The 17596-nt window shown below is 44.0% G+C and overlaps 1 protein-coding gene across 3 annotated transcripts in view; it reads right to left on the bottom strand.

Moving 5' to 3' along the window:
- The window catches only part of LOC148530746 (uncharacterized), a 134599-nt gene that overhangs the window by 42638 nt on the left and 74365 nt on the right, over positions 1 to 17596 (bottom strand). For all 3 annotated transcript variants that reach the window (XM_088468364.1, XM_088468365.1, XM_088468366.1), the window contains one exon: positions 3873 to 3946. In XM_088468364.1, the coding sequence (XP_088324490.1) occupies positions 3873 to 3938 (66 nt within the window). In that variant the 5' untranslated portion in view covers positions 3939 to 3946. The remainder of the gene's footprint in view (positions 1 to 3872; positions 3947 to 17596) is intronic.

The following is a 17596-nucleotide window of genomic DNA, read 5'->3' as shown; positions in this document are numbered from 1 at the left end:
AGCCAAAGGTATCCATGCTCTTTGATAAAGCCTCCTAAAACGGAAGTGAAATTGTCACAACTGCCACAACTGTAAAACATTAGGTCCTAAAAGTACCAGATCGATATACGTCTTCAAATCCAACCAAACAAATAGGGAATATAAAATCAGGGAGACTCTGACCTGCGATAGTGATAACATCTACCTCCTAGAGTGTACTTGTGGCCTACAGAATGTAGGCAGGACAACAAGACCCTTTAAAGTCCGCATTCGAGAACACTTATGCAACATCGGGAAGGGTTTCGAGAATCATAGTGTCTCGGAACACTTTAGAACCAGACACAAATGTAATCCCAAGGGTCTTAATTTCATTGCAATAGACAAACCCCACTATAAATGGAGATAAGATTGAGAAAATAGATCACATAGAAAGTAGGTGGATCTATGAACTGCAGACACTACACCCCTAAAGGCCTGAACATTGATCCTTAAAAGACCCATATTCAATAAAAACGAGTCTCAAAATGGTACCACTAAGGTCCGAACATTGACCACTATGGTTTGTCCAATATTGCCCATTTAAAGACCCATATCCAATTATAGCGAGCCCTATATGGTACCCCTAAGGTCCGAACACTGACCTCTATGCACTGTCTAATCCCCATTTAGGGTAATATCCCTAGGATTTCAAACACCCAAAGAAATTCCTGTGAGGTGTTTGAAGAGTTGTATATCTACATCTCACCTCCTATGCTCATTAATTGCACCGCCCTATGATACTTGTGACCTGCCGTCCCAAAATGCAAGGTAATACATTGCTGTAGAAGTCCAAATGAATCGAGTGTTATGATAACTAATTAATTAATTTTTCATATTATCATTGTACCATACTAAGTTTATATCCCACAAAGATCACTATCTTTCATGGCATCTATCCCACAGGTTTATAATAAGTAATGCCTTTTGACATACACTCCTCCATACAAATAACAGAAGTGAGCTCATAGTCTCTTTATTATTATTTTCAATATAGGCATGGGCTAAGGAATTAACTGAAAATCAGCTCAAATGCTTTCATTTAGTAACATTAATCACTAAGTACCTCGATTCTTTAGCGCAAGTAGTTAACAGATTTACATCATGATTATACATGATGACGGAGTACCACTCTTTCATGATTATCCATCACAGGTCCCGTCTGACGTGCTACAATACGACGTTGCATCCATATAGAGTACTGTTAATGTTAGGATAGACCAAGACAAGATGGCAGCCCATTCTTATTCAGAATATGGGAAGACTATCGTGGACACTAGAGTTGTAGTCACACCAAAGATGGCCGCTGCCACGAACGGGGTCAAAATCCCAGCACAAGTAATCTATGATACACCTGGGGATGCACAGAAACAGCGTTCATCTCTATCCGGCTACGGATGTCCCCAGCCCACCACATTAGAGACTGACTACACAGTAGCATGCACTGAGCATGCGCCGTCAGCGGAACCCGGAAGTGCGATCGCATCAAGGCACACCAGAGCGCTAAGTGATTAAGCACTTCACTATAAAGCAGGGTGAGTGAAGAGACACAGACATCTGCCCTTGAAAAAGTCCCCCTGAGGGATGAAACGCGTTGAACACCCTAGACTTTGACTATTGATTTTATTTATTGCTGTCATCACATTGCTGTATTAGTGGGCTTTTTTTGCCTAATAAAACAAGTTTATCTATTCTTATGCCTCAGCCTCAAAATCCATTCAGTTATACTCCCTTATCCCCCTCCCACTCACATGCATGCACCCACCGGAGGAATCGCAAGGAAGTGTCGGACCAGCAGCAACACTACTTTGGTAAGTATGTCCATCTTACCTAAGTCACACTGCAATATAGTGTCCCTGTCACTCTGATTCTGCGCTCATATCTCCGAGGTAATGTGAACTGGGAGGAGAAGGTTAATCACCATCATTGTGAGGACTGATTTTGATGCAATTTGAATACCCAGCCACAAGTTGTTGCCTACCGAGTCACAACCAAATTGGATTTAACCACCAACATCTTTATCTCACCTTGATCAGACTCGTATACTGAATTTACTGTCTACAGTTTTTGCCTACCAGTTTCCGATATAGATTGTTACATAAATTCTCCTGAGACTTTATTACAGTACACCGACAAACCCCAGCCTCAAGTTATTGCCCACCGCCTATTCTACATATATATTTCTACTGACTATACCATTAGTAGTAGCAATAGTTACACGGGACTAATATTCCAACTAGACATTACCATTAAGATATTCCCTTAAATTTCTACCTCTCCTATTCACCACTGAGCGCTTCCTTCCCCTTTTTTATTTGTTCGCTCAAATTTTGGTAGCAGCTAGTGGTGCCTTTCTAACCCTTCTTTAGGAGCGCTGACTGCACAATATATTATCACACTACACAATAGCTATTAGTTGGCCACATAATTTGAAAGAGTGGACTCCCCGCTTTCAAATATGGATGCCTGCAAAGTTGTCTGTATCATTATGGGGGTGAGATGGCACAATGGGCCTGATTCAAAGATGAATGCAAATCCTGTCATGGCTAATTTCATACAGAGCGGACTTCTGAAAATATGCTAATGACTTAGCTGATGTCTTGTGCACTGAGACTGCCACATCCGGCATCTCACATCTGCCACTACAAAAGCGGCAACATACTGTGCAACGCACATCGAACCTCTGAGTAAGCCTGTACTGTCTCAGAGAGCGTCTCTCCTCCGACACCGGAGCCTCTCAAGCTGCAAAAACGAATTTGCAAAGGCTCACTAGGGCACTCCCTGAAAATGGTTCCGACAAGCCCACGTTTTTCTAACAACCACCCTCATAGGTGATTACTAGACAATAACTGCTAAGGGGACCCATCATTTCAAAGAGGGGTACCCCCTTTTTTCTAAAATGGATGCCCCTAATTTCGCGAATGCCATGTTGAAGGGAGACCTTCCCTCATCCCTGGACTCCATGATTTTTCTGTAGTGAAGGAGGTTTTGACCGGTGATCACACTGGTGACCAGGCAATAAACTCTATGGAGGCACATATTTTGAAAGAGGGGATACCCCTTCTTTCAAACAAGGGTGTCCCCATCTCACTAGGTGCCATGGTTGACTTAACGTCCCTCCCCCAATCTCTGTCAATATTTTTGCTCTGGGGCAGCCCCTGACCCTCAGTATTAATTACCAGTGAGGAGAAGTTAAGTTAGCGGAGACAATGTGCTGCGGACGACAGTGGGACTTGTCATTCGCAGTTTTAAAAGGATTGTCACACCTATTCAAATAAAAACCCTTTGAACAATGAAATATGACTATTTAGAGACTTTAGGGGTTACGAGGTGAATGAGGAGGTGACCTATGAACTAAGAAGTGTCACATGGCTTCAACTAAAAGAATTTGACCATTGCGAGTGACCCTCAATTTGGTCAGATAGAGGAGAACAAATTATATTGCTTTCTAGAACACATTTTTATTTTATTTATTTTCAAATTAGATTCCTGTATCAGCAGCCCTGCATAGCTACATGGTGTACACCTTCAAGAATGCGTTATTTTTCTGGATATACATTCAAGAATGTAAAGCTTTATCAATTACACATTGAAGAGTTCCAACCTTTATCTTTCATACTTCCAGGAATGCAAAACTTTCACAGATACTGTACACATTCAAGAATGCAAAGCAGAATGGCAAGTACATTTCAGAGTGCAAAGCTTAATATGGTATGGCTACAACAATCATCAGCACTTATCAAATTCCTACAAGTGTTTTCCAGCAGCTACATTTACTCCATGTTTCAGAAGTATGAAAGTGACAGCATGCAAAATAAATGTCTTTATACTGTAATATCTGACCAGCTCGTACTGACCTTCTCATATTTGCTGATTATGTCAGCTCTTTCCAGTGCAATTAAAGTCTCAATGTCTTTCTTCATGTCAGAGTCTGGAAAAAAAAAAAACATACGAATATTAAAGGTTCATTTATATACATGGTACAAATGAAACAATTAATGACTGTTGCTGGTCATAGCATATAGGTATTTTGCAATTGTGAATAATTAAGTCTTTAAACCACTGATGAGCAACAGGTGACCCTCATGCCACATGAGGGTGGCAGAGCCTTGACCTGCATCCACCAGCTCCTTACAGCTGCATGTCCCATCAATCCCTTTCTCTGCTTTATTCTTCACCAGCTCTAATTCTCTGCTTTACACCGCATGAGCTTTAATCACGACCCCACTTTTTCGTTATGTAGAGTTAAGGAAGTGGCTGAAGCTCAGCAAATCATAAAACAGAGAAGACGGCTGAATAGTAAAACTGAAATTGACCTTACGGTTTGCCCAGAGCATGTGATCTCATGAGAGCAGAGCAGACTGGCAGAATATTGAAAATAAAGGTAAGGTTGGCATCTCTTCTCACCAGTACTCGTTATACAGCTGATATAATTGTTAGATATATGTGTTTAAATGTTACAGTTATGTGGTTCCTAAATGTCACTAGTGGAGTTCTTAGTCACAGCTACGGTAGATTCCTTCACATGTCCACAAAGGGAGCAAATTTCACTGAAGGACACAGAGGTACTCAAACATCCGACAATGTCCAGAGGAGAAGCACCACTGCTGAAATCACACTTTGTGGCATATGCATATTTAGCATTCATCCATGTTTGGATATGTCAGTCACGGGCCAGACCATTCTCCTTGAAAAATATTACTAAGGGTTAACTTGGGTGAGGTTCCGCATGTCCACCCCATAATGTAATTATGCCCTTTTGTCCTGTCAATTGGAAACCTTTGATATTCCCAGGGCTCTCAAAGACTGTTCAACCATCACATGAGGCCTGCTGCAGGGTTCAATACAGGGATCGAACAGGCGCAAGCCCTCCAATAAGTAGGTACCCAATCTGGCAGGGAATAGTTATCTAAAACATTCCCTTCTAAATGCAAACCACCAAGAAAACTAGACTGTGGTCAAAACATCAGATCTCTCCTTCAAAACAGCACTGCCATATAGGTACTGGGTGTAAATAAAGCTGCCTTCAGGCGGACCAACTATGGCAAAAGAGCCAACATTACCCTGGTATCTTAACACTACAGTCGCACAACTTATGGAGAGAAAAATGTAATCTGTACTGCCTGATCTCCCTCCTTCCTAGAGAGGATGCAAGAGCCTCTGCATCTGAATGAGGGATTCCTAGTTACTTTATTAAAGCAAGCAGAGGATTTTTGTCAGGCACTGTTATGCACCTGTTGATTCATCTTACACATGTGGAGCATATTGGAGAGAACAGGAATCAAATCAATTAGTTTCTATATACTTTCTGGACCCTTGGGCTGTCACCATTCACCTTTACTACCCAGTACTTTCTACATTGTCTCAAAGCAACAAGCGAGGGAGGATGTATAGAGGAAGATGTTCATGCGATGATTATTATGTATAAATACATATACTTTCCCAAAAACGGTCCGTGAGTAGGGGGCGGGGCTTAATGACGTGGCCCGTCCAGCCCCGACCCTAACACTTCCCATCTGCTTCACCTCCTCAAGCTTCTCCCGGGGAGGAAAAGGTAAATGTCGGCAAGTATGAGTTGGTCATATGACGAGAGCACTGGCCAATCAGTGCTCCCCTTTTCAGGAACCTTTATTTCAGACTTTGCATAACAATGAGCTCATTATTATTAGGGATGTGCAGGCTCGGATAGGTTCGAGTTTGCACGTGGAGTTCGGATTTTTCCCTCCAAAAAAACGGAACTCTGAACGAGGCAAAACGTCATCTTACATGGACGAACATCATCATTCCTGGACTTTTGTCCAGGAATGATGATGTTCGTCCATGTAAGATGACGTTTTGCCTCGTTCTGAGTTCCGTTTTTTTGGAGGGAAAAATCCGAACTCCACGTGCAAACTCGAACCTATCCGAGCCTGCACATCCCTAATTATTATACTGAGGCTAAAACCACTTATCATGGCAGCTTCAGGTCAGTCATAGTCTGACTTGCGACCTTAATGCGCATACAAAGTGCATTTAATGCTGCCCTGTTCTTTTTAACAATTTGTAGGTTTATGTATCAGGAAGACGTGCATGCCAGGGAAAATACGAATGTGTCTCTATGCATTAGAGACACATTATACTGTCACTCAATATACTGTCACTTGAGGACCGCACTCTTTTTATTATTTCATAAGTGTCAAAGGCTTTTCTTGACAATTACATTAAGTTTATGCAAAGAGACAATATTTTCAGTGTTGACCCTTCTTTTTCAAGACCTCTGCAATTCGCACTGGCATGCTGTCAATCAACTTCTAGGCCACATGCCAACTGATGGCCACCCATTCTTATCTAGACATGCTTGGAGTTTGTCAGAATTTTTGGGTTTTTGTTTGTCCACCCGCCTCTTGAGGATTGACCACAAGTTCTCAATGGGATTAAGGTCTGGGGAGTTTCTTGGCCATGGACCCAAAATTTTGATGTTTTGTTCCCCGAGCCACTTAGTTATCACTTTTGCCTTATGGTAAGGTGCACCATCATGCTGGAAAAGGCATTGTTCGTCACCAAACTGTTCTTGGATGGTTGGGAGAAGTTGCTCTTGGAGGATGTTTTGGTACCCTTCTTTATTCATGGCTGTGTTCTTAGGCAAAATTGTGAATGAGCCCACTCCCTTGGCTGAGAAGCAACCCCACACATGAATGGTCTCAGGATGCTTTACTGTTGGCATGACACAGGACTGATGGTAGCGGTCACCTTTCATTCTCCGGACAAACATTTTTCCAGATGCCCCAAACAATCTGAAAGGGGATTCATCAGAGAAAATAACTTTATCCCAGACCTCGGCAGTTCAATCCCTGTACCTTTTGTAGAATATCAGTTTGTCCCTGATGTTTTTCCTGGAGAGAAGTGGCTTCTTTGCTGCCCTTCTTGACACCAGGCCATCCTCCAAATGTCTTCTCCTCACTGTACGTGAAGATGCACTCACACCTGCCTGCTTCCATTCCTGAGCAAGTTCTGCACTGGTGGTGCCCCGATCCCGCAGCTGAATCAACTTTAGGAGACGTCGTGGCGCTTGCTGGACGTTCTTGTGTGCCCTGAACCTTCTTCACAACTATTGAACCTCTCTCCTTGAAGTTCTTGATGATCCCATAAATGGTTGATTTAGGTGCAATGTTACTAGCAGCAATATCCTTGCCTGTGAAGCCCTTTTTGTGCAAAGCAATGATGACTGCATGTTTCCTAGCATGTAACCATGGTTAACAGAGGAAGAACAATGATTTCAAGCTCCACCCTCTATTTAAAGCTTCCAGTCTGTTATTCTAACTCAATCAGCATGACAGAGTGATCCCCAGCCTTGTCCTCGTCAATACTCTCACCTGTGTTAACGAGAGAATCACCGACATGTCAGCTGGTCCTTTTGTGGCAGAGCTGAAATGCAGTGGACATGTTTTTTTTGGGATTAAGTTCATTGTCATGGCAAAGAGGGACTTTGCAATTAATTGCAATTCAACTGATCACTCTTCATGACATTCTGGAGTATATGCAAATTGCCATCACTGAAGCAGAAGACTTTGTGAAAAGCAATACTTTTGTCATTCTCAATACTTTTGTCCATGACTGTATGTCCCAAAAGGTATCCCATTGCAAGGAGATGTGTAAACCAAAGTCTACCATCTAAAACAGGGCTCAACAAATCCCGGGGGCCAGGTCACCATGGCTACCAGATTTTTCTGCCTGACTACTAGATTTTGCAGTGAGGGAGGAAGCAGATCCTCATCAGCTCCGGCAGTGATTTGTGCCTATAGTATTGTGGTGTTCATATGACGCACAGGAATGCATGTGCTGAGTGTCGCCTGTGTTGACTGCTGTGCCTCTGTCCGTCCTGGCCTGCTGTGCCTCTGTCCATCCTGGCCTGCTGTGATCTCTGCTGTCTGTCCCAGTCTACGCTGATCCTCCTGTATGTCCCCAGCTGTCTACTGCTCTCCGGCTGCATAGAGCTCTCCAGTCGTAGGGTCTATGCGTGGCCAGGCATTGCGGAGCGGCTTCAGAGGGATAGTGGTGTGACCACGAGGGGAGGGGGTTTTGTTGTACTTTCTGACACCATTATTTTATGTGAAATGTGGTCCGTTATTACTGGAGGGTGGGGGGTGGAGCAGGGGAGCTATGCAGAGCAGTGAGGGGGCCACCATTTCACTATATCCATTCAACTGTGACCATTTTGTGGACTAGTATAGTGTAGTATAACAGTTACATAATACACAGAGCTGTGCTCCTCACTCACTCCTGTAATTTTTTGGGGGGATGGAGGTCTGACTCCTACACTTTCATCCTGGCTCCTAGATTTTAGAAAAAATTGTCAAGCCCTGATCTAAAACTCATTTAGATAACTTGTCCTCAACAGCACAGAAAATACACTATATGGACAAAAGTATTCGGACACCTGACCATTACACCTACAGGGATTCTAATGACATTGTATTTAAATACATATACTTTAATATGGAGTTGGTCCCCCTTTTGCAGCTATAACAGCTTCCACTCTTCTTGGAAGGCTTTCCACAAGATTTTGAAGTGTTTCTGTGGGAATCTGTGCCCATTCATTCTGTAGAGCATTTATGAGGTCAGGCACTAATGTTGGATGAGAAGGCCTGGCTTGTATGCTCCGTTCCAGTTCATCCCAAAGGTGCTCTATGGGGTTGAGGTCAGGGCTCTGTGCAGGCCAGTCAATTTCTTCCACGTCAAACTCATCAAACCATGTCTTTATAGTCCATGCTTTGTGCACTGGGGCACAGTCATGTTGGAATAGAAAAGGGCCTTCCCCAAACTGTTGCCACAAAGTTGTAAGCATAGCAGTGTCCAAAATGTCTGAGTATGCTTGCCCTTCACTGGAGATAAGGGGCCTAATCCAAACCCTGAAAAACAGCCCCATACCATTATCCATTCTCCACCAAACTTCACAGTTGGCACAATGCAGTCAGGCAGGTAACGTTTTCCCAGCATCCGCCAAACCCAGACTCGCCCAATTGACTGCCAAACAGAGAAGCATGATTCGTCACACCACAGAACACGTTTCACTGCTCCACAGTCCAGTGTCGGTGTCCTTTACACCACTCCATTCAACACTTGGCATTGGACTTGGTGATGTGAGGCTTGCAGCTGCTCGGCTATGGACACCCATTCCATTAAGCTCCCGCCACACAGTTTTTGTGCTTACATTGATGCCAGTGGAAGTTTGTAACTTCAGCTATGGAATCAGCAGAGAGTGGGCGACTTTTACGCACCATGCACCTTAGCAGTCATCAACCACGCTGTGTGATTTTAATTGTTCTACCGCCTCGTGGCCAAGTTGCTGTTGTTCCTAAACAGTTCCACTTTCTAATAATATCACTTACAGTTGACCGTGGAATATCCAGCAGGGATGAAATTTCACGCACCGTGTTACTGCAAAGGCGGAATCCTATCACAGTACCACACAAAGTCACTGAGCTCTTCACAAATGTTTGCAAATGGAGACTGCATGGATAGGTGCTTGATTTTATACACCTGTGGCAATGGGTCTGATTGAAACACCTCAATTCAATAAGTAACAGATGTGGCCAAATACTTTTGTCCATATAGTGTACTTTTGCATGTGGGTAAAATACAAAATGTATTCTTCAGCCTAGCCTGAAAATAGCAAGTAACACAGAGGTCTGCCCATATCTATACCTCCCAACAAAGCAGATATAACACTCCGAATTAGCACCATCTATAGCAAAAAAATAAAAAAACCTGTCCTATGAAAAGGGGAATTATTTGGGTGTATGCAAATGTATACACATTATAAAAGTGCATTTACAATCCCACATTTTAACTGACCCTTAGAGCTGAGAGAGGAAGTCAGCATGGATTCCCGAGAGGGGGGGTAAGAGAAATACATTATAATGGAGCTGAAAAATCACATTCAATTATTTATAAAATAAATTACAATAGCCGATTTTCATTTATGGTTTTGTCTCTTTCACTTAAAGCTTCATAGCAACATGTGTAACAAATCCCTTAAATAAGGCACACACTTGAAGATCAAATATATACAGTCGCAGCCAAAGTCATTGCATGGCACAGTGACAAAGACTGGCATTGCTATCACTTGCACCATGACCATGTATAAAATAAACCAGTAGACACACATTGAGTACTAACATTTTACAACAGTTACTTAAAATCACACAGAGCTGGCATGGCTTGGTTAACAGCTGGGCAGCATAATACTAAGTGATGCTATTATAAACCAATAATGTCCCTGACCATGATGAACAAATGATGGCATCAGAGTTTGCTCTCGAACAGCCATGTATCTAACGTACACATTAGTTTGGCTATTTCCCAAATTAGCCTATTTCCTCCTGATTTGTAATCTATCACTACAAGGAATCCACAACCTCAGACTCAAACAGACTTTTTATTTAATGTTTAAGACAAACTGACTCCAGAACTTTTTAAAACATACTGGGGGTCACTTTAGTTGTACATGGAAACAACCTTAGCGCTGTTGACCATTGTAACAATTGAACAGGTCACTGTCCTTAAGTCGCTGTTAGTGGAACAGATACTTTAAGTGGAAACAGCTCAGCAGATGTGGTCTTAACCAGTGCCATGATATGCCTTGATTTATTCTAGGAGGGGCAGCCTCCAAACACTGTAGACAAACTTTTGTTGCTAGGCTCCTTTCCTCCCTAAAACCACATGCAAAAATAACTTTTTTGAATTTAACGTTGGATATACACATACGACACCAAATAGCCCACGGAACAGATATTAATTTCTACACATTTTAAAGTGCAATGTGTACAGCAACTGCCTCAGCATTCAAGCAATTGTCAATATATTTCACATGTGATTATCTCACTTTGCATTATAAATATGTGTGACTTGAGTGTATAAATGTGTTTTAGTAAATCATAAAGAAGCTCCTTAGCATCATGCCAGTCAATTTTTTTTTCAAATATACGATTTTCAAAAGATAATCCGGCACTCCATTTTATTAGTTCCTATAGGGTTCCCCCCTCCCTGTGCATTTCTTGCTAAACTGCACTACTTAGCATTTGGCTATGAGACATCCCTAATATTGCATAAGAGATCTGTGGGCAAGGATTTTGTAAAGTTTCTTTGCTCTCTAGCACTATGTAATTTAGTTGTCATATAATTAGTGCTACTAATAAGAACTTTTATTAACAATCTTTAACACATCTCCACACCTCCTTTTATTTTCTCTTCCATGTGTATTTGTCAATGTATTTATGTTACCTTTACTAATATTTTGCTTTAAAACACAGTTGCACAGTTGCAATAGTATAGTTCTTATGGCTCATTTACAATATGCATCATTGCAAATTTGCTACAAAAATTGTGCTTTTTGAGATTATACTATTACATTAGTGCAAGTGCATTATATATTTATGGATCTCCGCATGGCCAAGATTGAAGAGTGTCCTGAGGTGCAAAAGGACACTTGCTGCTGTGAGAAGGTGGCCAAATCGATGGGGCTTGATCAAAATCAAAAGAGATCACAAGTTCAAACACAGCTTGTTTTCCACCCAATTGTGGTATTTAAATGAGCTGGCAGGGGCAGGGTAGGCAATTGTAGTGTTACGGTTGGACTCACAGCATTTTTGCTCCCGCAAAATAACTATTTTTCTATCGGACCATGTTCTATACTAGAAGAAATATTTATCAAACGGCACAAGACAACCTATTAGGTAGGTGGGTGGCATTCCTTCACAAAATTGATTGTATAATCTTTATTATGATGGTTATTTAATACTAACTTCTATTGGAGGGACACCACTGATGACGACATGCGGATTCAGGTATTGGAATCTCTGTATAGTACATATGTAAGTGTTGTCACTATATTCTTTGTCCATAATGAATAAGTGAATACGGTCACTTATACATTGGAGAAAGAGGAGTCTGGTTGTCACTTCTACAAGTCCCTGAGTGCCACCATTATTGTCTGTCTGTTTGTATGTATGTGTCCATAGCTATAGCGGGTGTATGAGGTGCCATTGCTATGGGGCGCAGAGGCTTAGAGGGCCCTGGTCCTAGATCATATATTTGTCTACCAAGTTACTTAAATTGGCCACTAAGCAATTTGCCTGACCTGAAAAGGGGAACTTGTCAGGGCTAATATGGGTGGTGGTCTCTGTCTCTCCATCTTGGTAAAGCCCCACACTGATATGGTCCATCTCCTGTGCTCCTGTTTCACCCTCACAAGCACAGCTGAGCTAATCAGTGAGCCTAACGCTGCTGGAAAGTAGGCTTCTCCTTGATTACAGCCTGTGGGAAGGAAGCTGGAGGTTGGGATATAAGCAGTGAGTTTATGACTGTCCCACAAAGGGATAGTGCGGTAAAATTAAGAAGATTTCCATAGAAAGTGGAATTTCCTGCATTAAGAGATTCAAAATGGAACATTTCAATCATCATCATTGGCAAATAAAGTGACATAAGATAACAAATCACGAAATATAATATCTTACCAGACTTCTATGTAGGATAAGGCTAAAGCTGCCTAATGAGGTGACATTCCATTTTCAGTGAGTGGTGTGTGTAGTAGATGTTAACTGTGAACTGAGGGCCTGATTCAGATCCGGACGCTCTGACCAGAGCGCTCGCTCTGAATCAGTGCCCTCCTACCTAAAAATGGAGCGGCCTCCTGGCCGCTCGTATAGCTGTGGGTGACCACCCACAGCATATGCGAGCGGCCCAAAACATGGTCGCGATGGTCAAGACCATCGCGACCATCGGGCTTGCGACGAGACCCTGCGGTAGGATCTCGGTGATCGCAAGCCCTGGAGTGATTTTGGCTCTATCAGAGCCAAAATCACTCCCACTGACATCACTAGTGATGTCAGTGGGGCCGGACCCAGACGGTAGGCGTTCCCATGGGAACGCCTCCGTCTGGCAGCCACGCCCCCGGCACGCCCACCAAAGGGGGCGTGCTGTCAGTCACCATCAACAGCACTACCCCCTTCCCCTTTGGTGCGAGACCCGGAGCGACAGCTTGGCTGTCGCTGTCCGGGTCTCACGCATGCGCACGACGGAGCTCCCTCTGTCGTGCGCATGCGCATTGGGGTAACATCGACCCGCTTGCGAGCATCCTGCGCTCACGAGCGGGTCTGAATGACCCCTTGAGGACACTATGACATAATGGGCACTATTATGTCCATGCATAAAATGATCTAGGGCACTATTATGGGCATAAAATGCACAACTGATGCAGAAAGAGGTTTCTTACTAGAAGCATTAGGGTGGGAGCCCTTCAAAATATTGCTATGGGGCATCATACTCCGAAGCTTGGCTGCGGTGGGTAACGCCATTTTCCTGATGGTGTTACCCTTAGAAGCCTATGGGCTTCTCTCTGTTGACTGCTGATAGAGGGATCCAACGGGATCCCTCCAAGCATCCCCCACAGCGCAGGCATCCTTCTGCACATGAGCATAAGGACGCCGGAGGGGCTAAAAGGCCATAGATCTGGAAGCCCCTGGTCCGCAAAGGGCCGCTCTTACCGACAAGATCAGTCCTTTGAGGGGATCATCATACATACCAGCATTACCAACACCGGCATGCATGCGATGACCGGCGGAATGCATCGCATTGCAAGTGTGTTCATATCTATGAGATGGATGGGGAAGACAGTTCAGTACGGATGGGGGGGGGGGAAGAGGACAGATCAGCATGGATGGGGGGGAAGACAGAGCAGCGTGGATGGGGAGGGACACAGCAGCATGGATGGGGATGGAGACAGAGCAGCCCGGGTGGGGGGGGGGGGGAAGACGAGCAGCCGGGGTGGGGTGGGAAGATAGAACTTACACAGAGTGTGATGGTTTGGGCTATTAAGTGGAATGTTTGTGGGTGGATACTAAATTAGATGGATGTAGGGAGTGAGAGGGATGTTGTAACCCAGTGGGCACTGAGTGGGATGAGTGTGCCACATAACTACTCTTTCAGCTGCATAAACTGCATGTGTTTATTCCAGTGAGCACATAATTCTTTAAATTAGCAGCTCCACCATTTTGAGAGTGACAACAATCTCGCTACATGAGTGTGCTGTATCTTCCACCCCAAGTCTTGGAATGGCGAGTGCAGGTTTGCACCCTGACAAGGGTTAGTATGGGCATTCTGACCTGTCCTCCGGTTACTCTGAAGGCTGAAATGCAGTGTGTTCTGATTAGAGATGAGTGGTTCGGATTCTGTGGAATCCAAACCGCTCCGAACATAGGGGATCCGAGTCCACCCGAACCCTGTTCGGGTGTTCCCCGCCTGACTCGGATCCCCGTTCAGGGCCGAACAGCGGCCTCCTGATGTCGGATTCTCGCGAGTCAGGGCTCCTTTAGCGTAGGGCAGACCGCTGTGATAGCGGTCTGCCCTACACAGACACAAACACACAGCCACCAGCGGCAGCTGTGTGTTTGTAATAGCAGCCAATGAGGGTCAGGCAGAATCTCATTGGCTGCTGCACGGAGGGAGCCGGTTGGAGCTCACTCATGAGCTCTGTCTTCCGGCTCCCTCCACGCGTAATACAGCAGAGCGGAGCGGACGGCGGCAGGAGCGGGGATTCAGGTAAGTTTTTTTTTTTATGTGTGTGTTTGTAAGGGGGCGCTACTGGGGGCATGCTAATGGGGGGGCATACTACTACTGGGGGCCTGATAAAGGAGGCACTACTACTGGGGGGCATACTACTACTGGGGGCACTACTACTGGGGGGCGTGCTAATGGGAGCACTACTAATGGGGGGATACTAATGGGGGCACTGCTACTGGGGGGCATACTACAGGGGGGCATGCTAATAGGGACACTGCTACTGGGGGGCATACTACTACTGGCGGCATGCTAATGGGGGTACTACTACTGGGGGGCATACTACTGGGGGGTATGCTAATGGGGGCACTGCTACGGGGGGCATACTACTACTGGGGGTACTGCATAGGGTGCCCTACTACTAAAGGGACTGCATAGGGGGCACCACTACTGGAGGCATTGTATAAGTGGCACTACTACTGTGGGCATTGTATAAGGGGCATTACTACTGTGGGCTTTGTGTATAAGGGTCACTACTGTGGGCATTGTGTAAAAGGGTCTCTGTGGGCATTGTGTAAAAGGGTCACTACTGTGGGCATTGTGTAAAAGGGGCACTACTGTGGGCATTGTGTAAAAGGGTCACTACTGTGGGCATTGTGTAAAAGGGGCACTACTGTGGGCATTGTGTAAAAGGGGCACTACTGTGGGCATTGTGTAAAAGGGGCACTACAGTGTGTCGCAACATAAATAAGAGACACTACTTTATGGTGTAATGTGAATCAGGGGCACTATGTGCGGTGTAATGTGAATAAGATTGTGCACTGTGACTCCTTGCGCCGTCGCCCACTTTGTAAACAAGTACTGTGACTCTGCTGGCCGTACCCCACTGGGTGGGTGCACTACTTTTCATTTCTGCCACTGCTTTGTGGCAATGTGTCATAGATGTGCTTTAAACTGTGGTGTCTTTGCCGCTGCTTTGTCGCTTGGTAACCAATCAGCTCACTGCAACCTTTGGCCAATAATGGTGAAAACTATAATTTAAATTGTAAGGTGGTCTAAATTGACTGTAAATGACTGGAAATTAAGGTTATTGAGGTTAATAATACTCTAGGAAGAAAAAAAAGCCCAATTTATGTGATTTTAGCTTTTTTTGTAAATTTTTGTAAAAAACTCAAAATCCAAATCCAGTCACCGCAGTTTGGCAAATTCAAATCCGGACGACGAATTAGAACCAAATCCAAATCCGGCAAAAATGGTCCGGCGCACATCCCCAGTTCTGATACCTTTCTGTCAAAGCCAGCATTAACTTTTACAGCTATCTGTGCTACAGTAGCTCTTCTGTGGAATAGGACCAGATGGGCTAGCCAACACTCCCCACAAGCATCAATGAGCCTTGGGCGCTCATGACCCTGTCACTGGAACACTGGTTGTCCTTCCTTGGAACACTTTTGGAAGGTACTAACCCATCCAGAAACACCCCACAAGACCTACCATTTTGGAGAAGGTCTGACCCAGTTGCCTAGTGATTACAATTTGGCCCTTGACAAAGTCGCTCAGATCCTTACATTTGCCCCTTTTTCGTGCTTCCAACACATCAACTTCAAGACCTGAGTGTTAATTTGCTGTCTAATATATTCTACCCCTTGACAGGTTCCACTGTAACGACTCTCACTACAGATGGGGCACTCCAGTTTCCTTTCTAGGGGCAGCCACAATTTTTTTGGTTTGTTCCGCATAAACTCCATAGACATACGAGGGCTGATTGAAAAGTAATGAGACTGTCTCTGTTTTTCTGTCCCATAGGTAGACGTGACAACGCTACGCTGGTTATTGTGAAGCTCATACATCAATGTGTCTGTAACTGCGGTTGGATTGCCGTAGTCTTCTATGTTTGGTCACAGCATGTGGAAGATCCTCGTACGTTTCGTCATGGCGGATGAGGAAGACGTGTCTTTGAGATTACGTCAGAGATGTGTGATTGAATTTTGTGTTAAACTCTGAAATTGCGGGAATGAAACTCGTAGTTGCACAAGTCCAGGCAGCTCCCAGATAATATGAGTTATTGACTTCCCCTCACTCTTGTGTGTGCTCCAAGCAGCCGATGGGCTGGGGGACAGACTTGGCTGGAATGGCTGAAAGTATGTTTAATAAGATTACTGTGTGTGGGCACAGGACCATTGACTGGGGGGCACGGCCACATTGAGGCAATGTGGCCACTCCCCCTGCAAATTAAAGTGGATAAACTACTAGTTAGTCTGGGGCAGAACGGGGTGCGGGGGCGGGGGGGGTTGATCAGTGCGATTGCTCTCCCATGCAGGGAGCAATCGCACGGTCTATGGCAGTCAATAGCTGCTTGGAGTCTCCTGCTGATCTGTACAAATAAGCTACTTTTGATTTGAACTATTGTATGTTTGCATTACATCTAGTATCTGTTACACATGCTACGCTATGATTTCCTGGTATACATTTCTCTGAGATCATCTTTTTATTTTAATTTTGGTTTATATACATATATATATACACACACACATATATTATATACATATACACATAAACACACATGTACATACACACATACATATATATGTATACATGTACGTAATATATAAACACATGTACATATATAACATACTGTATATACACACACACACTTATCCAGTCTCAACTACCTATACAGACCTGAAATAACTAGACAATTTATGACAGTCTTGTGCTGTTACTATCATTTTCCAGGGCAATACAGAATTGTGTTACACATGGGTAAGCAGGACCAGACTTTGTAGAGAGGGAGGGGAAGTGGACAGGGTGAATCACTGGACAGCAATGTATGTGGGACGATTCCTAATGTGACAGCCTTTTATGGACACTGAGGAGGGAGGGGGTCCCAACGAACTGACTTTCATCTCCTTTATGCTCATTGTCTAAAATAAAATTCCCACGATGACACAGTCTACATCAAATGAGTCTAGAGTTTGTGAAAAACACTAAATTCAGACTAACACCCAGCACAAATATATATTAAATACTTAAACACACTTAAACTACC

This window comes from Taudactylus pleione, unplaced genomic scaffold (genome assembly GCF_031769625.1).
Source record: "Taudactylus pleione unplaced genomic scaffold, aTauple2 ptg000085l, whole genome shotgun sequence".
Lineage (NCBI taxonomy): Eukaryota > Metazoa > Chordata > Amphibia > Anura > Myobatrachidae > Taudactylus > Taudactylus pleione.
This window is presented reverse-complemented; position numbering and strand designations above follow the sequence as displayed.